At 38.7% G+C, this 17,944-nt stretch overlaps 1 protein-coding gene across 1 annotated transcript in view; it reads right to left on the reverse strand.

Moving 5' to 3' along the window:
• The window catches only part of PDE11A (phosphodiesterase 11A), a 233,381-nt gene that overhangs the window by 69,020 nt on the left and 146,417 nt on the right, over positions 1-17,944 (reverse strand). Inside the window, exons 11-12 of the mRNA XM_075933714.1 lie at positions 1,783-1,929; positions 1,557-1,664 (exon numbers count right to left, since the gene is read on the reverse strand). Coding sequence (XP_075789829.1) covers positions 1,557-1,664; positions 1,783-1,929 — 255 coding nt within the window. The remainder of the gene's footprint in view (positions 1-1,556; positions 1,665-1,782; positions 1,930-17,944) is intronic.

The following is a 17,944-nucleotide window of genomic DNA, read 5'->3' on the forward strand; positions in this document are numbered from 1 at the left end:
ATGACTTTGTTAAATAAACCAATTTTAAAACAGCAGAACTAGCAAAAAAAAATCATAAGTTTCTGAGGAGGAAGCTTAGAAATTTTCAGTTTTTCTATATTTTTGGTAACAAAAAAGCATGCCTGTCACTGTATAAATACCCATTGTCCCCAGAGGATTGATAGTTATCACTTGTTCTGCAGAGAGCTGTGTTTATTGCCAGAAACAACAATTTTGCCCCATAACGAGTTTATAAATAATTATAAAGATATGCAATTTCAAACGGAGTAAACACAGGTTGTTTTGCAAATATATGTGCAACACCTTACAAGTTTGTTGATTTGGATAGATGTATGTTAGGGACAGACACACCTTTGGAAAATGTGAATGAAAATGTCCTAATAACCAGTTTCATGCACAACTGTCTAGCAATATGTATGGCTTATAATGTGAGTAATGCCGTGTGCTTAAGGCAGATCTTTAAAACTTTTCACCCTCTATACCCCAAAGCACTTAAAGGGTTAAAACGTTTGAAAATGAACAACTTTTCATGGTCATCTTTCAAACTACATATGAGGAAATGTTTGCACAAACTTCAGGATCTTCTCTTAAGGCTAATGATAAACGAGTGAGGCTGTGTTTGGATCCAGATGAGATTTACACTAGAGTTTGAGGCTGAAATAGGGTTCATGTTTTGTTTTGGGAGTTAAATCCCAAACTTGTTAAATTTTAGCTCAAAACATCGCAAATCTCATGGTACATCAGTTTCTACTACTTTGCACAGTAGGGATCTTGCATTTGTTCTCAAAACTTTCCACTATCAAGGGTTGAAATCACTCTAACAGCTGTTCTTACCAAGGTTTCAGACATGTCGCAACCCAGAAAATAAGCCCCTTGGTCTGTGTCTATACTTTTAACCGTATAGGGTCAGTTATCTAAAAACTGGACTCAGAAACCTCATTACCAACTTCTGACCATGAATTCTATGATGCTCTTTTGCTACTGGCATCAATAAGAGCAATTGATATGCAGAAAAAAGGCTAGAACCCTAGACTGATATGTTTGATGAATAGCAGAAAAGAATTTGTGGAGGCTGTAAACTTATTTGGATCAGCTCTACAGAAGCCCATTTTTAAAATGGCTTACAAGGCAATATCTCCTATTTCTATTTAGATGAAGCTAGAGCATCACACCAAATAACTCTGCTGATATGATTCTACTCTCAGGTATTTATGACCTCCGTTTTCACATACAGAAATATATGCAAAATCAAAGATTTCAGAAAAGGAAGACCCAGAAAGATCAAGCTCTCTAATAAGCTCCCTACTCCAAGATTGTTATCTATTGTTAATTCATGATTTTCATGTATTTGTGATATGATATCACTGTTACTAGAACTCTTATCAAATGTTACCAAAATGTATTTCCACAATTAGGGATACGCCTATGTATTGTACATTGGTATAAAATGAACTTATAATAACTAAAAAACTAATGTTGGAAAAGACATTTAGGCATATAAGACAATGTGATGATAAAAACTCTTATGAGGGCTGTCCTTTTCACTGAATACTTACAGTTAACATTGCAAACATTAATTGGCACACATTGAAAGCATGCCTCCAGTTGTGATACAGAACCATTCGGTAATTCTTCCTCACTGTCAAAAGCCACCTACACAGTGTCTGAAATGAAAAGCAGAAATTTTATCAGGGCTACACAATGTGTACAAATGGGAACAGCACTGACAAGACAAAACAACAGATATCTTTACAGAGCAGATTTCCATTGTATATATTTTACCTCATAGTCTATTTTAAATTTCTGCACCATTCCAAGCTCCATGAACATCCGGAGGGCTGCAGTAATCATGGCATCCACATCAAGTGAAAAGTCATCAAAATGGATATCGTCAATGCCAAGCTCTGATACCAGTGGTATGTTTGCTGCCTAGAAATGACAAAGAGAAGAAGAAACGCCTCGTTCAAAATTCAGAGCTTTTTCCTTCTATCTGATTCTTAAAATAAATGTATGGGTACGTCTCCACAGCAAATTGCATATCTCATTTCGATGCTATTTTGAAATAGCATCTCTACACAGCACCACATTTTGAAATAAAGCGCTATTCCAAAATGTCCCTTACTCCTCGTAGAATGAGGATTATGGTGACGTCGGAATAGTGAGCTTGAAATAACAGTCTTGCTGTGACGATGTGGGATAGCTATTTTGGGATATTTCAGTATCCTGAAATAGTATTGAGGTGTAGATGTACCCTATTATACACCAAATCTGACCTGCAAATACACTCTGCTAGCTCTGAACTTCAACTTGAATTTTTGTTTCAGAAGTTCAACTGCCCTAAACAAATAAGGGGGGAAAAGGTAATCTGAACAATAAATATTCTGACCATCAATAGTCATGCCCATGTGTAGAATTTTAGACTATAAGAGCTGTCTTCTTTACAGCTATTGTAGTAACAACATATTCCAATGTTGTCCAACGCCACAAACAACTAGACAGCCAGCACCTCTGAATTTCAACTGCTGCTTTTCAGAAGTGGAGAAGTAAATAGACTCTCCTGCAGAGTTTTTCTACCCAAATGCCCTCACATCATGTTACTGTACAATTGTCTGCTGTTATGTATATTTTTACTATCTATTCAGAGCGCCAAAATACAATACAAGGTATTTCCAGCGTAAATATTTTTTTGAAATGGAAACCAAGTTTTTGGAGCATTCAGTTAATTTTGTAAATATTTTGGCAAAGTCCCAGCCATTCTCTGTGGGTCTCAAGCTACTGGAGGATAGCATTAGCCTCAGAGGCTGGCTGTGGCCCCCCACATGACCTCTTTAGTAGAGGCAGGAGCTATAGCCTATCAAGCCACACTCATCACAGACTAGTACATAAGTTTAGGGTAAACTCCGCTCTGGAGTCCTGATCTCCCTCCTACTACTCCATGGACCCTAGGGCAGCAGCAACAGGCAGGGTTTCCATCAATCTCACTTCGGCAGCTTTTCCCTGGTCCGCTTCCCCAAACAATCCCTCCCAGCATCTTTCCTTTGGTACCTACTCATCAGTCCTCAGTTATCACCCACACAGCTCTTCTATATCACACTTCCTCCTGCCTGTTCTTCACTCTTTTCCTCCCCCACTTCCTTGCCTGGAGACCTTTTAAAGCAGCACCACGGGCCTTAATTGGCTGCAGGTGTCTAATTAGCCTGTAGCTTCTAGCAAGCTCTAAGAGATCCCAGGTGCCTGCCTCATTATGCTGCACTTTGGCTTGGCCTTTTTTTTTTTTTAAACTCAGGGAAGAGGAATCTGTTCACCAAAGTCTTCCCTTCATTAGTATGCGGCAGCCAGCTGGAATGGGTCTGTTACAGTATTTAACAATAACAGCCATACATTTTGCTTTCTGTAAATATAGCACTATATTGTCATCTTTTTAAAAAATGGAACTGAGCTCTTTTATGTGAAATAGTACAACAGTGCACACTATTCTCTATATATTTAACTGATCTGTGTACCAAATCAGTTAAATATATATATATATATATATATATATATATGGATAAAGCTAGAGTGGCAGTTGATTAGTCATTTGCACACAAATATCTGATTTGCCTACGCAGTCCAATTTTTTGGTGATTTAAAAAAAAGTGAATGTTTCTATCTTACATCTTCATTTTTGAAAACATATTGGTCAGAAACCTGGAGTGTTATACACACACACACACACACACACACACACATACGCACACTTTTTCTTAAGCCCAATAATTTTACATTAGGCTCAAGCTTAGCCACACCATGTAATATGAGAGGTGTGAACTTGCCGCAATACAGTAGAAAGTTTAGAATGTTAGTGACTGATTAATGGCCAACTAAAATAAAATGTTATTGGAGGGGAGCCAGCAGCACAAAAAATCGCCATGACCAACGCTAGCTGAAATGGTTTAATCAGCTTAGAACTGAATTTCCAAGAGAAAACTGATCAATCATCTAAATCCTAGACTCTTTATACAACCTGGCTGAACTTTTACAGGATATGTGTGGGGCAGCTGGCTTTCCTATTGCCCAAACTATTTCTGCTCTAGAATTACAGGACTTCAGATTTTCATCAGCTTAGTTCAGTGACAGGCAACCTAGACTAGAGAGTGGGTGGCAGGAGTGGGTTGCCTTTATCTCAATGGACCACAAGATTGATTTAACCAAGATGGTCTTTCAGGATAGAGTAGTTTTGCTAACTTCACGTGCACACCTAGAATTTGCGGAGTGTGCTGATTGAACCGTGGCAACACTTGGATTGAACACACGGGGAGCAAATGGCTCTTGCAGTCAGTGTTAGGTGCGTGCCGACAGCACACCACTTCACATGCCCTTGCTTTATGTGCATGTCGCTTTAGTAATACCGGTAGGAAAAAACTACGTGGATGGAAACCAGCGGAATCTGACAGCTCTGCATGTGGGCAATGGTAAACAAAATGTCTCATGAGCCACACACGTAACCTCAAGGGGTTGTAGGTTGCCCACCACTGGTTTATCATTTTCCATAAGGGCAAATCTTGAAAGCTTCTGAACATTTCTCATTTTATATCAATTACATTTACAGATGCTTGACATCTCTTATGATTTGGCTAATGAGCATTAAAATAATTTTTTAAGGTAGAGAAAATGACAATTTTTATTATAAGATGCTGTAGATGTGAAATATTGTGTTGCTGTAGCAATCTATGTCCCAGAATTTTGGAGAAATAAGGTGGGTGAGGTAATAATTTTTATTGGACCAACTTCTGTTGCTTCTGAAAGCTTGTCTCTCTCACCAACAGAACTGTTCCAATAAAAGAAACTACCTCATCCACCTTGTGTCTGTGGATGTGAAATTGTATCATAACTGCTAAGTCTCTGCTGTGTTGAGTTTCAAAGGGCTAATAGACAACTGTGAAGTTTCTCATGGTTCACTGACTCTTCAAAGCTTCATCAGGCTGTTTGCAATGTACGTGGAGTTTCATTTCCCCATTAATACATTCATTATTTGTGATAAATGCACTCTCTGCAAAATGTTGCTGGGAGCAATATATCTGGGCCTTTTTTAGCTGAATGTTATAAGGAAGTTTATTGGCACGAACTTCAAGAGTGCTGGCAACAAAAGAGCCATGTTAGCAGTAGAGCTGGCTCAAATTTTTTCACCAAAAAATGTGACAAAACCAAATTCTTTGTCTTCATTTCTTGGGTTTTTGTTGAAAAGCCAAAAAAAAAAAAAAAAAACCCACCTCAGTGGAAAATTTTCAGATAACTGGGTGGGGTGAGGGTATATGTTTTAAATTTTTCACAGGAAAGATGCATTGTCCAGCCAACTCTAATTCAAAGGGAGATATTTGATGTAGCACAAATATACCCATCATTTTTTCTCTCTTTGGCAATGATATGTAATAAATCTATAACAACTGACCCGCAATATATTAATAAAAGCAAATCAAAGGAAATGTCTTCCTTTGTCAATCTTAAACTTCTAAATATTTATGAGGCTTTACATCTTTAAATTGAACAGTTGCGCCATAATCTAAAACTGAATTAATAGGTAGGAGATAACATTTGTATAAAAGAACCATTTATTTTACAACTGCAATAAAGAAACAACAGCATTACGAGAGATGAAGCTAATTTGAATAATGTTTATAAAAATGACATGTTGTGTGGCTGCGCCAGTGTGCTGGCTGCACCTGGCATTGTCTTTCCTCACTTTCCTATATCTGCACTGCAGCAGTCTGGGTTTATACGAGAGGGTCATTAAACTTAATTTATTTTTAATTACAAAGGCATCAAAATATACACTATACAGAATGTTAAACACGTACAGCTCCGAACCCTAAGAATTCCACCTGTCTGGCAGGAGACTTTCCAGATAGCAGAGTGAATTTCATTGAATTTCTTTTCCAAGAAACAAAAAAGTCTAAAGTTCTTGGCGGACAGGTGGGATTAAGGCTCCAGACACTGGATTAGTGTGGTAAAATTTTCAAGGATGCCTCATGATTTAGAAACCACTAAAAATCAACTTGAGACTCTTGAGTCCAGTTGGTTTTCAGGGGATTTAGGCTCCTAGTTACTTGGGCACTTTTGAAAATTTTACCCTCGATGAGTAGATATTTATATCTTTCTCAGAATGATTGAGAATATCATTATGCACAGAAGTCTTTCCCCCTATGTCAGGCAGGATAATTACAAATACCTTCATTTAACCCCTCTTCAGGAAAAAGTCTTATAATCAGAAATGTACATATCCTCATTGTGTTTGATCAAATCAAAGATTTGATTTATACACATGTTTTTATGACCCATCTTAACACATAAGATCCCATTATTCTTCTCTTGAAAAAAACTATAGGAGGGCCAAAATTTCCTGTCACCTTCAGAGTGAAGAACTTCCAGTGTGCCATTTACTGCTGTGGGAATGACTTGGCAGCCTATGGTGGAAGTGAAGCACCGCAGAATCACAGGGTTACAGGGGATCGCAATGATTATCTACTCTAACCCCCTGTGAAAATGCAGGATTTGTTGTGTCTAAACCATCCATGACAAATAAGTATCCAGCCTCCTTCTGAAAACCTCCAGTGAAGGAGCTTTTACCACCTACTTAGGTAGTCTGTTCTTACAGTTAGGAAGTTTTTCCTGAGATTTAATCTATATCTGCTGTGTCCAAGGCTACATCTATACTGTGTCCTTCTTGCACAAAAGCCTATTCATGAAGCATGGATTAGCATATTGCCGCGCTTCATTTGCATAATTAATTATGGGCCGTTTTTGAGCAAGAGGCTTTTACACAAAAAGGAGCTTGCATAGATGGCTCCTTTTTGTGCAAAAATCCCCTCTTGTGCAAGAGCCGTCCACACAGCTCCTTTTTGCGCAAAAGCCTCTTGCGGAAAAGCGGCCCCTAATTAATTATGCAAATGAAGCACAGCAATATGCTAATCCGCACTTCATTTGCATAGGCTTTTGTGCAAGAAGAAAGCTGTATAGATGTAGCCATAGTGTAAATTCATTGCCTCTTATCCTGCCTTCTGTGGCAAGAGAGAACAATGTTCTCCAGTCATCTGAAGAAGTGAGTTGTGCCCACGAAAACTCATGATACCATTGGTGGCTTCGTCTAGACTGCACGCCTTTTTTGACAGAGGCTTTTTCGAAAGTATCTTTTGATACTTTCCCGAGGGCACTGGACCAGCGAGGTCCAAGCTGTAGAATAGATGGCTCACTGGTCTGATCCTTGGCTTCCACGGTTATATTAGGTGGAGGCAAAACCTAAACAAGCAACTTTTTAATAAATCAAGATTTGAGAAGCACTGAGCGTTTCTTATTTCACTTGAAAGATAAACTCTGGTGCTTATACCTCAACAATGCTTTAAGCATTTTTAAGGCTATGTCTAGACTACAGGTTTTTTTTTTTTTTTAAAGTGGCCTTTTTTCAAAAAAACTTTACCTGTGTCTAGACTGCTGCCACGTTCTTTCGAAATTAAATTGAAAGAACGTGGCTTTTTTTCAACAGCAGTAAACTTCATTTTATGAGGAAGAATGCCTTTTTTTGAAAGAGCTCTTTGAAAAAAGGCGTTCTTGAACACAAACAGGGCTTTTTCAAAAGAGAGCATCCAAATTGCCTGGGTGCTCTCTCTTGAAAAAGCAGATAGCTTTTTTGAAAAAAGTTGTGGTTGTCTAGACAATCTCTTTTGAAAGAAGCATGTAGTCTAGACATACCTATAGTGTTCTCCATTCTTGGAGCATAGATTGGCTGTGTAGATTTTGTTTCTTTATGTTAACATATAACTAGATGAAAAAAGATAAATATTTATTCACTTACGTTGTTACAGATTGTGTGTATCTGTATATTTATTATATAATCAGCTTCTGCAGTAAAACCCACACACAACATTTTAATGTGTTTATACTGCAGGGGCTGAATAAATCAATCACCTGCAGGGAAAGAGCAAGCAAGCAAACCAAAATAGGAAACTTCTGCTGGTCTCATTAAGTATGTTTCCCATACTGGAAATAAACTTGGTTTTATATTTAGCGTGGCAAACATTCCTACAAACAACTTTACTTTTATTCTTATTTTCAGTTTGAATAATACAATGCATGAAAACTGGCACATTGGCCAAAACTGCAAGCCTGCAAGATTTACAAAATGTATCCCTAATTGCCATCAAATTCATTAACCCCTTAAAGAAAATCAGATGTTTTTAAACTACTTTTGGGAAAATGTTTCTCCTCCTGAATAATTTGTGGATAACTGCTAGTCAAAAGCTCATGGCAAGTGCCTTTTTATTTTGACAACTGGAAGGATGTTATCACTTTCTCAAAACTGTATAACTTTATAGGTTTCCCAAATGGTCTCACAAATCACAGTTCCTGTAGGTAAGCTGGAACTCTTTTTTCAGCACCAAAGGTATACCAAACTCTAAATTAATGTAACATTAGTCTGTACTTCTCACCTAGCCTGATATACAGACAAAAGATCAGGGTCAAGACGTGATCTGTCAAGAGAGATAATTCTAGGAAAAGAGAACTCTTACATAGGGGAGAAATTATAACATAGTGGAAACATGTAAAACAATTACCTGGAACATTAAATGGTCTGATTAAGTTATGCAGCTCTTTGATTCATGGGAGCCAGTGCATGCTGGTAAGTGGTATTAGGAATTTCTTTCACAAACCTCCAACTGATCAAATACTAATTGTAGTCATTCTAAGTAGCATAGTTTCTTTACAGGGATCTGAATTTGGATTTTCCATTTGATAATAAGAACAGTGCAGAGGATCATGCTATTTTGTAGTGAAGTCTGGGCATGGCAAGACATTTTGGGCATGCCTACACTAGGAAATTATTTTGAAAGGAAATAATTCCCAAAATAATAGCATGTCCACACTACTCCAAACCCTTGATATTAGTCTGAGGCAGGTTATGTCAATGTGGACATGCTACCTCATCTTAGAGCCCCAGGAAACACTGGGGAGTAATTAGTTTGAATTATGGCGGAGAGTAGTTATTTCAAATAGTGGTACTGGAGCATCCCCCCTTCCGCTATTTTGAAATAATTATTTTGAAATTCGCATTATTCCTTGTGGAAAGCAGGAATTATTATTTCAAAATAACCAGCCTCTTATTTGAAAATAACAACCTTGGCAGTGTGAATGCTCCGCTTGTTATTCTGAAACAAGGGGAGTTATTTTGAAGTAACTCCCTACTGTAGACCAGGGTTTTAGGTCTTTGACAATGGAGCATCCTTAGTGTCCCTATATTTCATATTTGACACATTCGAATTTGCAGCAGATTCTACTGTATCCTGCTTATAAAATACTCATTGCCATGGTGGCCATCTTGCTAAGTGGACAGCACACTGGATTGGCATGTGGGAGACATGGCTGTTGTTCCTAGCTCTGCCCATAGCTTGCTATAGGAGCTTAATCTCTGTGCCTGAAATACCTTTATTTCTATACACAGAAAGCCCCATAAAAACTACCTGCATATTTAATATGTGCGAAGAAATGCAGAGATACTTTTAAGTGAAATTTCTTTATAAGGGTCTCCATCTGCCACTGCATCCTGTTGATGGTTTGTTTCTGCCCTTCATGAGGCTGAATCAGCATCTCCTCCCAAGTGATCTGCAGCATCTGAAACTGGACAATGTCCTCGAAAGAGAATTTTCACCTATTTATAGGAGGAGTGAATGGGGAATAGAATCAAAGATGTGTTCTCTCTGGATTTCATTTCTAATGCCCTGAGCACAGTTATGTTAATGTCTTGCTCCAATGTCAAAATTACCACTATGAATATTTGATATTGTTATTATTTGCTCTGAACAACTCCCCCCACCCTTCTACTATCCTCAAATTGTGGTCCCAAGATGGGTCACAGTATATGGGAATACTGAAGTAACTGAAAGCAGAGAGTAATGAAGTGAAACAGTCAGTAGGAGGTCTTTAGGGTTGTTTGAGGGTGCTCTATGAAGCACATCACCCTCACTTAACCACCCATAAATCTGTCACTCTCTCTGCTGCTTTATCTTCCAGATTGCCACAACTCCTTCCTCACCCAGAGAGTTCCACTTGGGTATGAACACAACCTGCCTGGATTCCCCCTCTTCACTGCAAAAATCAACACGTTTGGCCTTGGATTCAAACTGTATAGTAAAGCTGTACGCACGCTGATGTGCACCGGAGTCTGCAATGCTTTAGGTAATTGGCATACTGCAGCATTTGAAGCTAAAGATGTTTCTGCTTATGGACAGGAAATATGAGGGAGTTATAAGAGCAATCAGCCTGTTGGAGGAGGAAGTCACTCAACCAAATGTTGAAACTAAGATGAAATACTAGAGGTGGCCATGAACAAAAACATTGGACCTGAACACTGACTTTTGAGATGTTCAGATCCAGTTCTGGAACAAAACTTTGCAATCATCCCCATCACTATAAACACAAAGCAACAACAAACATTCTCCTTCCATGTGAAAATCATGTCTATGCTACGCAGACTTACACTTCAGGAGTGAAATCCAGGCCTCACTGAAGTCAGTGGCAGCTCTGCAATTAATGTAAAAGGGAATGAGATTTCACTCTATGTATTTGACATTTTTGTGTAGTCTAAATGAAGAGGTGTCTGTCTCCCCAGCTTGTGGCCTTGGCCCTCAAGGAACAAAGTGGATGGCTCTGCAGAAGTACATAATCTGCCCTTTTGAGGAAAGCCCTCAGAAGCATATTCAACTGGCTGTCCTTTGCATATAGGGTGCTTCTAGTAACAGCCACTCGAGCACTGTCCCTCAATACCCTTTTTCACCCTTTTGTCCTCTTACCTGTTTCTGGGTCTCAAAGCCACAGTGAAGCTCTGACTAGTGATATGTATTTCAAAAAGAACTGATCCAAGCAGGCAAGTTATATGTATTCAGGGTACCTCAATTAACCTTGCTCCCATGTAGCTTACAATGTGAGAGTAGCACTGACTCCTACCAGGAAATGCAGCTGACCATAGCAACATTACAGACATATTTTCCCAGGAATAAGGTGTTATTGAGCAAATGTTCTAGTGTTGTAGATATAAGTGTTTTCCAGTCGCATCAGAAATGCATATTTTCTATTCAACTTATTTTCACTTCAGCAGACACGTTGGCTGAGCCCACTGAAAAATAAATAAGTAGATATATGAAATTTGTTCTTGTAGGGGCCGATAGATTGAGATCAATTGACTTGCCTCTCCTGTGGCAAGTAAAGGTCAAGGAAGTGCCATTTCTCAAGAAGATATATAAGTGACAGCAGCAGAGGAAGCAGCTTTAAGGCTACATCTACACTACAGGGTTTTTGCGCAAAAACATCTGTTTTTGCGCAAAAACCTGCAGAGCGCATTTTTGCACAAGAAAATTCATAGTGAACAGAGGGGTTTTGTGATACAGGTATTCCTCTTTCTACGAGGAATAACTCCTTTTTGCGCAAGAGCTCTTGTGCAAAAAGGTGAGTGTAGACGGGAAACAGGGTTTTTGTATAAAAAATCCCTATTGGAAGAAGCACAGGTGCCCTGGTGGCTATTCTGTTAATGGCAATCATAACTTTCTAGCGAGAGAGTGTCCATGCAGTCTGAGCGCTCTCTTGCGCAAAAGTGCATCGCTTTTCCGATGCGCTTTTGCAGCGTGGCTGCGCTCTTGCACAAGACGTTTTTGTGGAAGATCTCTTCCACAATAAGCTTCTTGTGCAAGAAACCTGCAGTGTAGACATAGCCTCACAGTACAACCTATGTAAGGAGACAGTGTGTTTGAAGAAATACAGTACTGGCCTGGAAGTTAAGACATCTGGGTTCTGGCCCAACTGCTGCTACTGATCTGCTGAATGAGCTTAGGGAAATCACTTCTTCTCTTTTTGTCATAGCTTCCCCATTTGTAAAATGGAAATAATAATTTGTATCTTCCTTTGCAAAGTGCTTTGAGATCTGCAGATGAAAAGCATTATATTGCTTTGTCCTCAGGTTGGCAAGTTACCAGTGCTGAACCTATTAAAAGTGTGTTGTTTCACAAAGCTATGTTTGGGTGGTGGTCAAACCAAATTACATGTGATCAGCATTAGTACTAGTGTGTACTTTAACAAAATTCATTGGGTTAATAAAATTTATTCAGTTTTTTCCCTAAACAATAAAACCACTTGCTAAGCCACACATCTTCCACCTAAACATAACATCTGGATAACACTGACTATTGTGAACTGTGGGCTGAGTATACAAGTCTGCTATTTACCTTGCATGTCAGTATATAAAACTGTGTGTGTATGAGAAAAAGATCTGGGGATTTTAAAATTTTAAACTTATAATGGTGAAGAAGGGTAAATGGTTATAAAACACTTCAGATGCTGACTTGGTGTTCTGACAAGTGAGTGCTGAAATTGACTTAAGAAGCTGCAACTCTTTCTTTCAGATAGTTCTGATCAGTCAGTTGATAGTTTCAAACCCAGGTATTTTTTCCAAACCAGCTCTCATGAACAGAGATAAATGTCATAGAGTACTGAAGTAAAAATATAACATTTCAAAGTTTTGTTAGAGACTATAATAGAAAAAAAGCATAGAATACATTATTTATATTGTTAAAATCAAGCTTCAGTGTTAAAATTGTTTTCTAGCACATAGAAACAAAATGAATTACAGAATTTTTTTCTCTTTATAGGCTGTTTTAAAAGAATAGAAGCATAAAATAAAAGTGATTAATGATCTAAACCATCTATTATTGTTAAGAGTAAAGTATGTAACCATAGATTAGGTATTCTACAGGGTAAGAACTTTCCAGACAATGATCTCCCAAGGTGCACATATGGAGAGCTAATGTGCTTCTGGCCTATTTTTGTAGAACTTGAAAAAATTGGTATGCCACATACTGCCATGTAGGAACAGCTGATTTTTGAAATGGTGACCAGTATAGGTGAAGAGCTATTACTAATCCATTAGTGCAGTCCAAGTCCCAGACTGTTAGGTCATGTCTAATACACTAGGGAGTTATTTCAAAATAACAGGCGAGTGTCCACACTACTAAGCCTGTTATTTTGAAATAATGGGCTTGTCATTTCAGAATAATAACTCCTTCTTGTGAAGAGGAATAAGCTTAACTTAGTTTGAAATAACCTAGTAGTGTAGACATAGCCTTAAAGAGTGACAAGCAGCAAGACTAAGGGAAATGTTTCCCAAATCATACTGCAGAATAGTGGTGAGATCAGAGGTGAAAGTAGGGGAATACACTCCGTGCTCAGCTCTAGCAAGAACTGGCTGAGCTGTGACAAAAGCCAGCAGGAAGCTATTTCAAGAGCTGGCAGGCAGTGTTCCCTCTAATCTGCAGGGCAGCACAGCTTCACAGGTGATTAATCAGCCCCTCCCAGTCAGTCAGCTCTGTGCACAGAGCCCTGAGCCTCTGTCTGGGCGGGGCTGATTAGCAGTTTAGAGCAGTGTTTCTCAACCTTTTTTTATAAAGTACCCCTTTAAAAAAATTAAATTAGAAGTACGCCTAGTACCTACAGTTTTTAGACACACACAATTTTTTTCTATCATTGCAACACATTTGTTTAAACAACTTAATCGTAGGCGGGCAAGCGATGAAATTTTTGGGTATTAAAAATAAAAAAAATAATAAAGCACTGTAAAACTTACAACAAAAATTCAGTTTTCTCCAAATTTCAGATGTGTTGAAGTACCCCCCAGACTTCTCTTGAATACCCCTAAGGGTATTCGTACCACTGGTTGAGAAACACTGGTATAGAGAAAACACTGCTGGCAGGTACCTGGGTTGCAATAGGACAGTACCTGTAAGACATTTAAGTTCCTTTCAACTCTGGATCGGACAGAGGCTGCCCATCCCCACAAGGTTCAAACTAGCTTTTACGGAACAGAGGGCCAAACTTGCTGCCCCTGTGAAGAGGCAGGGTGGGTAATGAGCCTACATACTGTGGCTACATCTATACTGCAGGCTTCTTGTGCAAGAACTGTTTTGTGCAAGAGTTCTTGCGTAAGAGCGCATCCACACTGCCATGTGCTTTTGCGCAAGAGTTGTGCTTTTGTGCAAGAGCGTCCATGGCAGTGTGGACGCTCTCTTGCACAAGAAAACTCTGAATGCCATTTTAGCTATAGGGGTTTCGTGTGCAAGAAACCCCTGTTGCCCGTCCACACTGCCTTCCTGCACAAGAGCTCTTACGCAGGAAGGCTTATTCCTCATGGGGAGAGGGATAACTCTTGTGCAAGATGCCCACTGTTCTGACGCTTTACTGTAAATTTACTTGCATAAGAACATGCGTGCAGTGTAGACGCTCCTCAAGTTTTTGCGTAAGAACAGCCTGCAGTAAATACAGGATGGTAAGGAAGCCAGCTTTAGTTTTAGGAGAGTAAGTGGAGAGAGCCCACTAAGGAAGAAAGGTCAGAATTCTCAAAGGAGGGAGGGAGACATTTTTTCTTTATTGGCCAGGAAAAAAGTTGAACTATCCAATCTGGTGTGCAGTCAGATGGCTGGCTGGTATAGTCCTGGAAACATGCACATTAATGAAGCAGGATGATTTCCTTTTAGTTTGTGCAGCTTTCTTTCTAAGTGTTTGTGACATATCAGGCAAGCAGAATAGTGACAGATGGGAGAAGCTATGCTAATATTAATGCACTAGTATTCCATTGTGGCTAAAATCTTATTTCAGACCTACTATGACAACTATAGCACAAGTGTGTTAAATTGATTTTAAGTCAAAATCAAATTAACACTTTCAAATAAATAACATACATTTACAAGAGAACATCTAGAAAACCTCATTTGTAATGGATTCCTTAGAGAAGGTGACATTTTATAAACTCTCTAAAGACCCCTATGACAAAGTTTTCAGTTTCTTGCCCTGTTAGTTGCAAAGATTTTGTATTTATGATGAAAATCAGTGTAAGGCTGTCTTGATGAGTCTGCAGAGTAAAACAAAAGCCCAGACAGTGGTGAAAACTTCCCTCATTCATTTTAATGGAATGGTAACTCTAAAGCCTCAATGTTAACATTTACTACTGACAATGACTTCCACACTGATGCACACTGGAAAAAGAAATTTTTCAAATGCAACAATTTTCCTTTGTGTATTCTCTTTGCTGTTATTGAAGAATCTGTGTGAATAAGTGCTTTCTCTCATCCACCCAAACCAGCTTCTACTTTTACTGCATCCTGCATAGTCATAATTCTGTTTTATGACATCAGTCTGTTTCCATGGATATCACTGTCATGCTACAGATTCAGGCAAGAGAAAAGCTGTGATGGAAAATGTTCAAAGATTTCTGGAAGATTAGTTAACTCTGTAGCAAACAGAAGAAGGCTAATCAAACACATATGTTGTTATAAGAGTAACATGCAAAACTTCTTTTTAGATTCAAAGAAACTCCCAAAGCTGGAAGCAGGTTGATGTGATCCTCCAGAATGTCACAATTTCTGAGATACCACAGATGCCAGAAAATTCTCCAGAGCAATAGAACTGAGCCACCGGAAATTAGGTGAGTGGTGGCTTCTCAGGAGCAAAGCCAGTTCCCTTGACTTTCCTTACTCCAAAGGACCTGAAGAAACAAGAAGGCTTTGTCTACACTGCCAGCTTTTGCTGGCAGAGAGTATGCAGATGAATGCTGATTAGCATATTGTAACACTTCATTTACATAATCCATTCAAGCTCTTTTTGCGCAAAAACAAGCAGTGGCCATTTCCTTTTTGTGCAAAAACCGGGAGAGGCATAAGGATCTTACCCAAAAAGGGGTTTTTGTGCAAAAAGGAAACAGCCACACTGCTTGTTTTTGTGCAAAACCCCTTGTGCAAAAACAGCGCGAATAGATTATGCAAATGAAGCATGACAATATGCTAATCAATGCTTCATTTACATACTCTCTGCAGCATAGACAAAGCCAAAGAGTGTCAGGAATCAGGAGGATGCTCAAGTGATAGCAGAGGAAGAGTAGTTTCTTCTCTTATTAGCAGGGTGAAAGTGACTCTAGTGAAACTGGAGAGATGCCAAACAGGTTTCAAGAAGGACAGGAGAAGCAAATATAGCATATGTCCTAAAAGTCATTGAGCCTCATGCTCAAAAAAGTGTAGGTAAACTGTGGTGCATCTATGGATACCTCTAAACTACAGAGCTTTTTCAAAAAGCTCTGCCACCTCCAAGGAACGCGTCTGCTTTTCCGAAAAAAAATTCAGAAAAGCAGATGCATTTTTTCGCCATCCCTGTAAACCTCTTTTTACAAGGAAGAAGGGATGTTCCAAAAGAGGTTTTTTTCCCCCAGTATTTGGCCCCATGTGGATGGGCCAAATGTCAGAAAAGCCTCTTTCGGAAGGAAAGTAGAAAAAGATACGCAAATTGCGGTTTGCAATTTGTGTATCTTTTTCCAACTTTTCTTTGCAGTGTAGACATAGCCTATGTTTTCTCTTCTGAAGAAAACCATGATTAGCCATTTGACTTAAACTGTAAGCTCTTGAGGGCAAAGCCCATTGCCTTCATATGTGTGTGCTGCACCTACCACAATGTCGTCAGGTGCTTTCATAATACAAATAAATAATTATGATTATTTGGCGCAAGAACCATAAAAAAGCTGAATCTAGGAACAGTGGAATGAGGTAATGTTATTCTGGTTAGTGGCTACAGTTGGGGAGACAAATGAAACTACTGCTACTTCTCCTATCCCTAAATCATGTATGAATGAATTTGATGCATGGAAACCGAGTAGGGTACTGAGCAGTTATATGAGTGGAGGAAGTATGAATTGGCAGGTAGTTTTTTCGGGAGACTGTACCCTATCTAGGGAGCTGGTCATGGGAGACTTAATTAAACTGTACACAGCACAGTCCATTTATTAACTATCTATTATTTCTATACATAGAATGTTTACAGCCTTTCCTTTCTGCAATATATAGTAAAGATCTTGTTTGAAACACAGCACATGTGCAAGTGGTAATCTACAACCCACTTAGCAATATAGCCTGTGTGAGCCACATCTTTTGCCTTCAAGTTTGTAGTAAAGTGGGGATTGTACTAAGTGCCATGACACTCATGGGGATACAAAGTGGGGTCAATTACACTACTAAATGCCATACATAGATCTGTACATGTGTAGTAAAGATCATAACTATACTAGAAAACGTTGATGTGCCATGTCCCCAGTAGTTTTTTTTCTTGTTCACAGTGCTGGATATAGCTTGCTGCAAAGTGAAAGATGACAGAACCCTTCACAGAAATTGTCTCATAAAATATTCAGTTTACTGTTCTCGTCAGGGGTGCAATCGGTACAATCTCTCTCAGTTGCAGTAAGCAACAGAAGTGCTGAAATCAAAATTTTCACATATTTAAAATCACTTAAAAGACTGAAAATTCAAAATTACCAACATGCTTCTTCTGTTAGAAAATATGTTCATTATACCTGGGCTTTTGCTAGGAGGAAAAGAAGCAGTAGCATGATCTCTGTAGATTAAAAGAATTCCACATTGACTGACAGGTAATGAAACAATATAATAAATAACCTTGCCAAACTGTAATCATATACTGTTATATAATAATTAATAGATTCTGTCTGTATGACACATGCCTAATGGCTACTGTGTGCCCACTTACATACCTGAGTAACTTTACTACAGCAAGTAGCCCCAGGGAAGGCCAACTGAAATTATTCCTGGGAACAAATTGATTCGTGGGTATGCAGGATATAACATCCCCAACCCATTCACTGTATTAGTTTATAGAGCTTTGTAAGATGAAAATTTTTATACGGATCTTTGATTCTAACAGATCTGAACCAGCGAGGCTATTTCTTTAGGTTCTCACATCACTTCCTGGTGCAAGAGCAATAAACTGCCTATGTTGCTAACATATTCCAGTACATGCACACACAAAAACATTATTATAGTTTGAAATTACACTAAAACTATCTTCTTTAGAATTTTACATTTTTAGAGAAATGCTGTTCAAC

The sequence above is a fragment of the Pelodiscus sinensis genome, chromosome 7, assembly GCF_049634645.1.
Source record: "Pelodiscus sinensis isolate JC-2024 chromosome 7, ASM4963464v1, whole genome shotgun sequence".
NCBI lineage: Eukaryota > Metazoa > Chordata > Testudines > Trionychidae > Pelodiscus > Pelodiscus sinensis.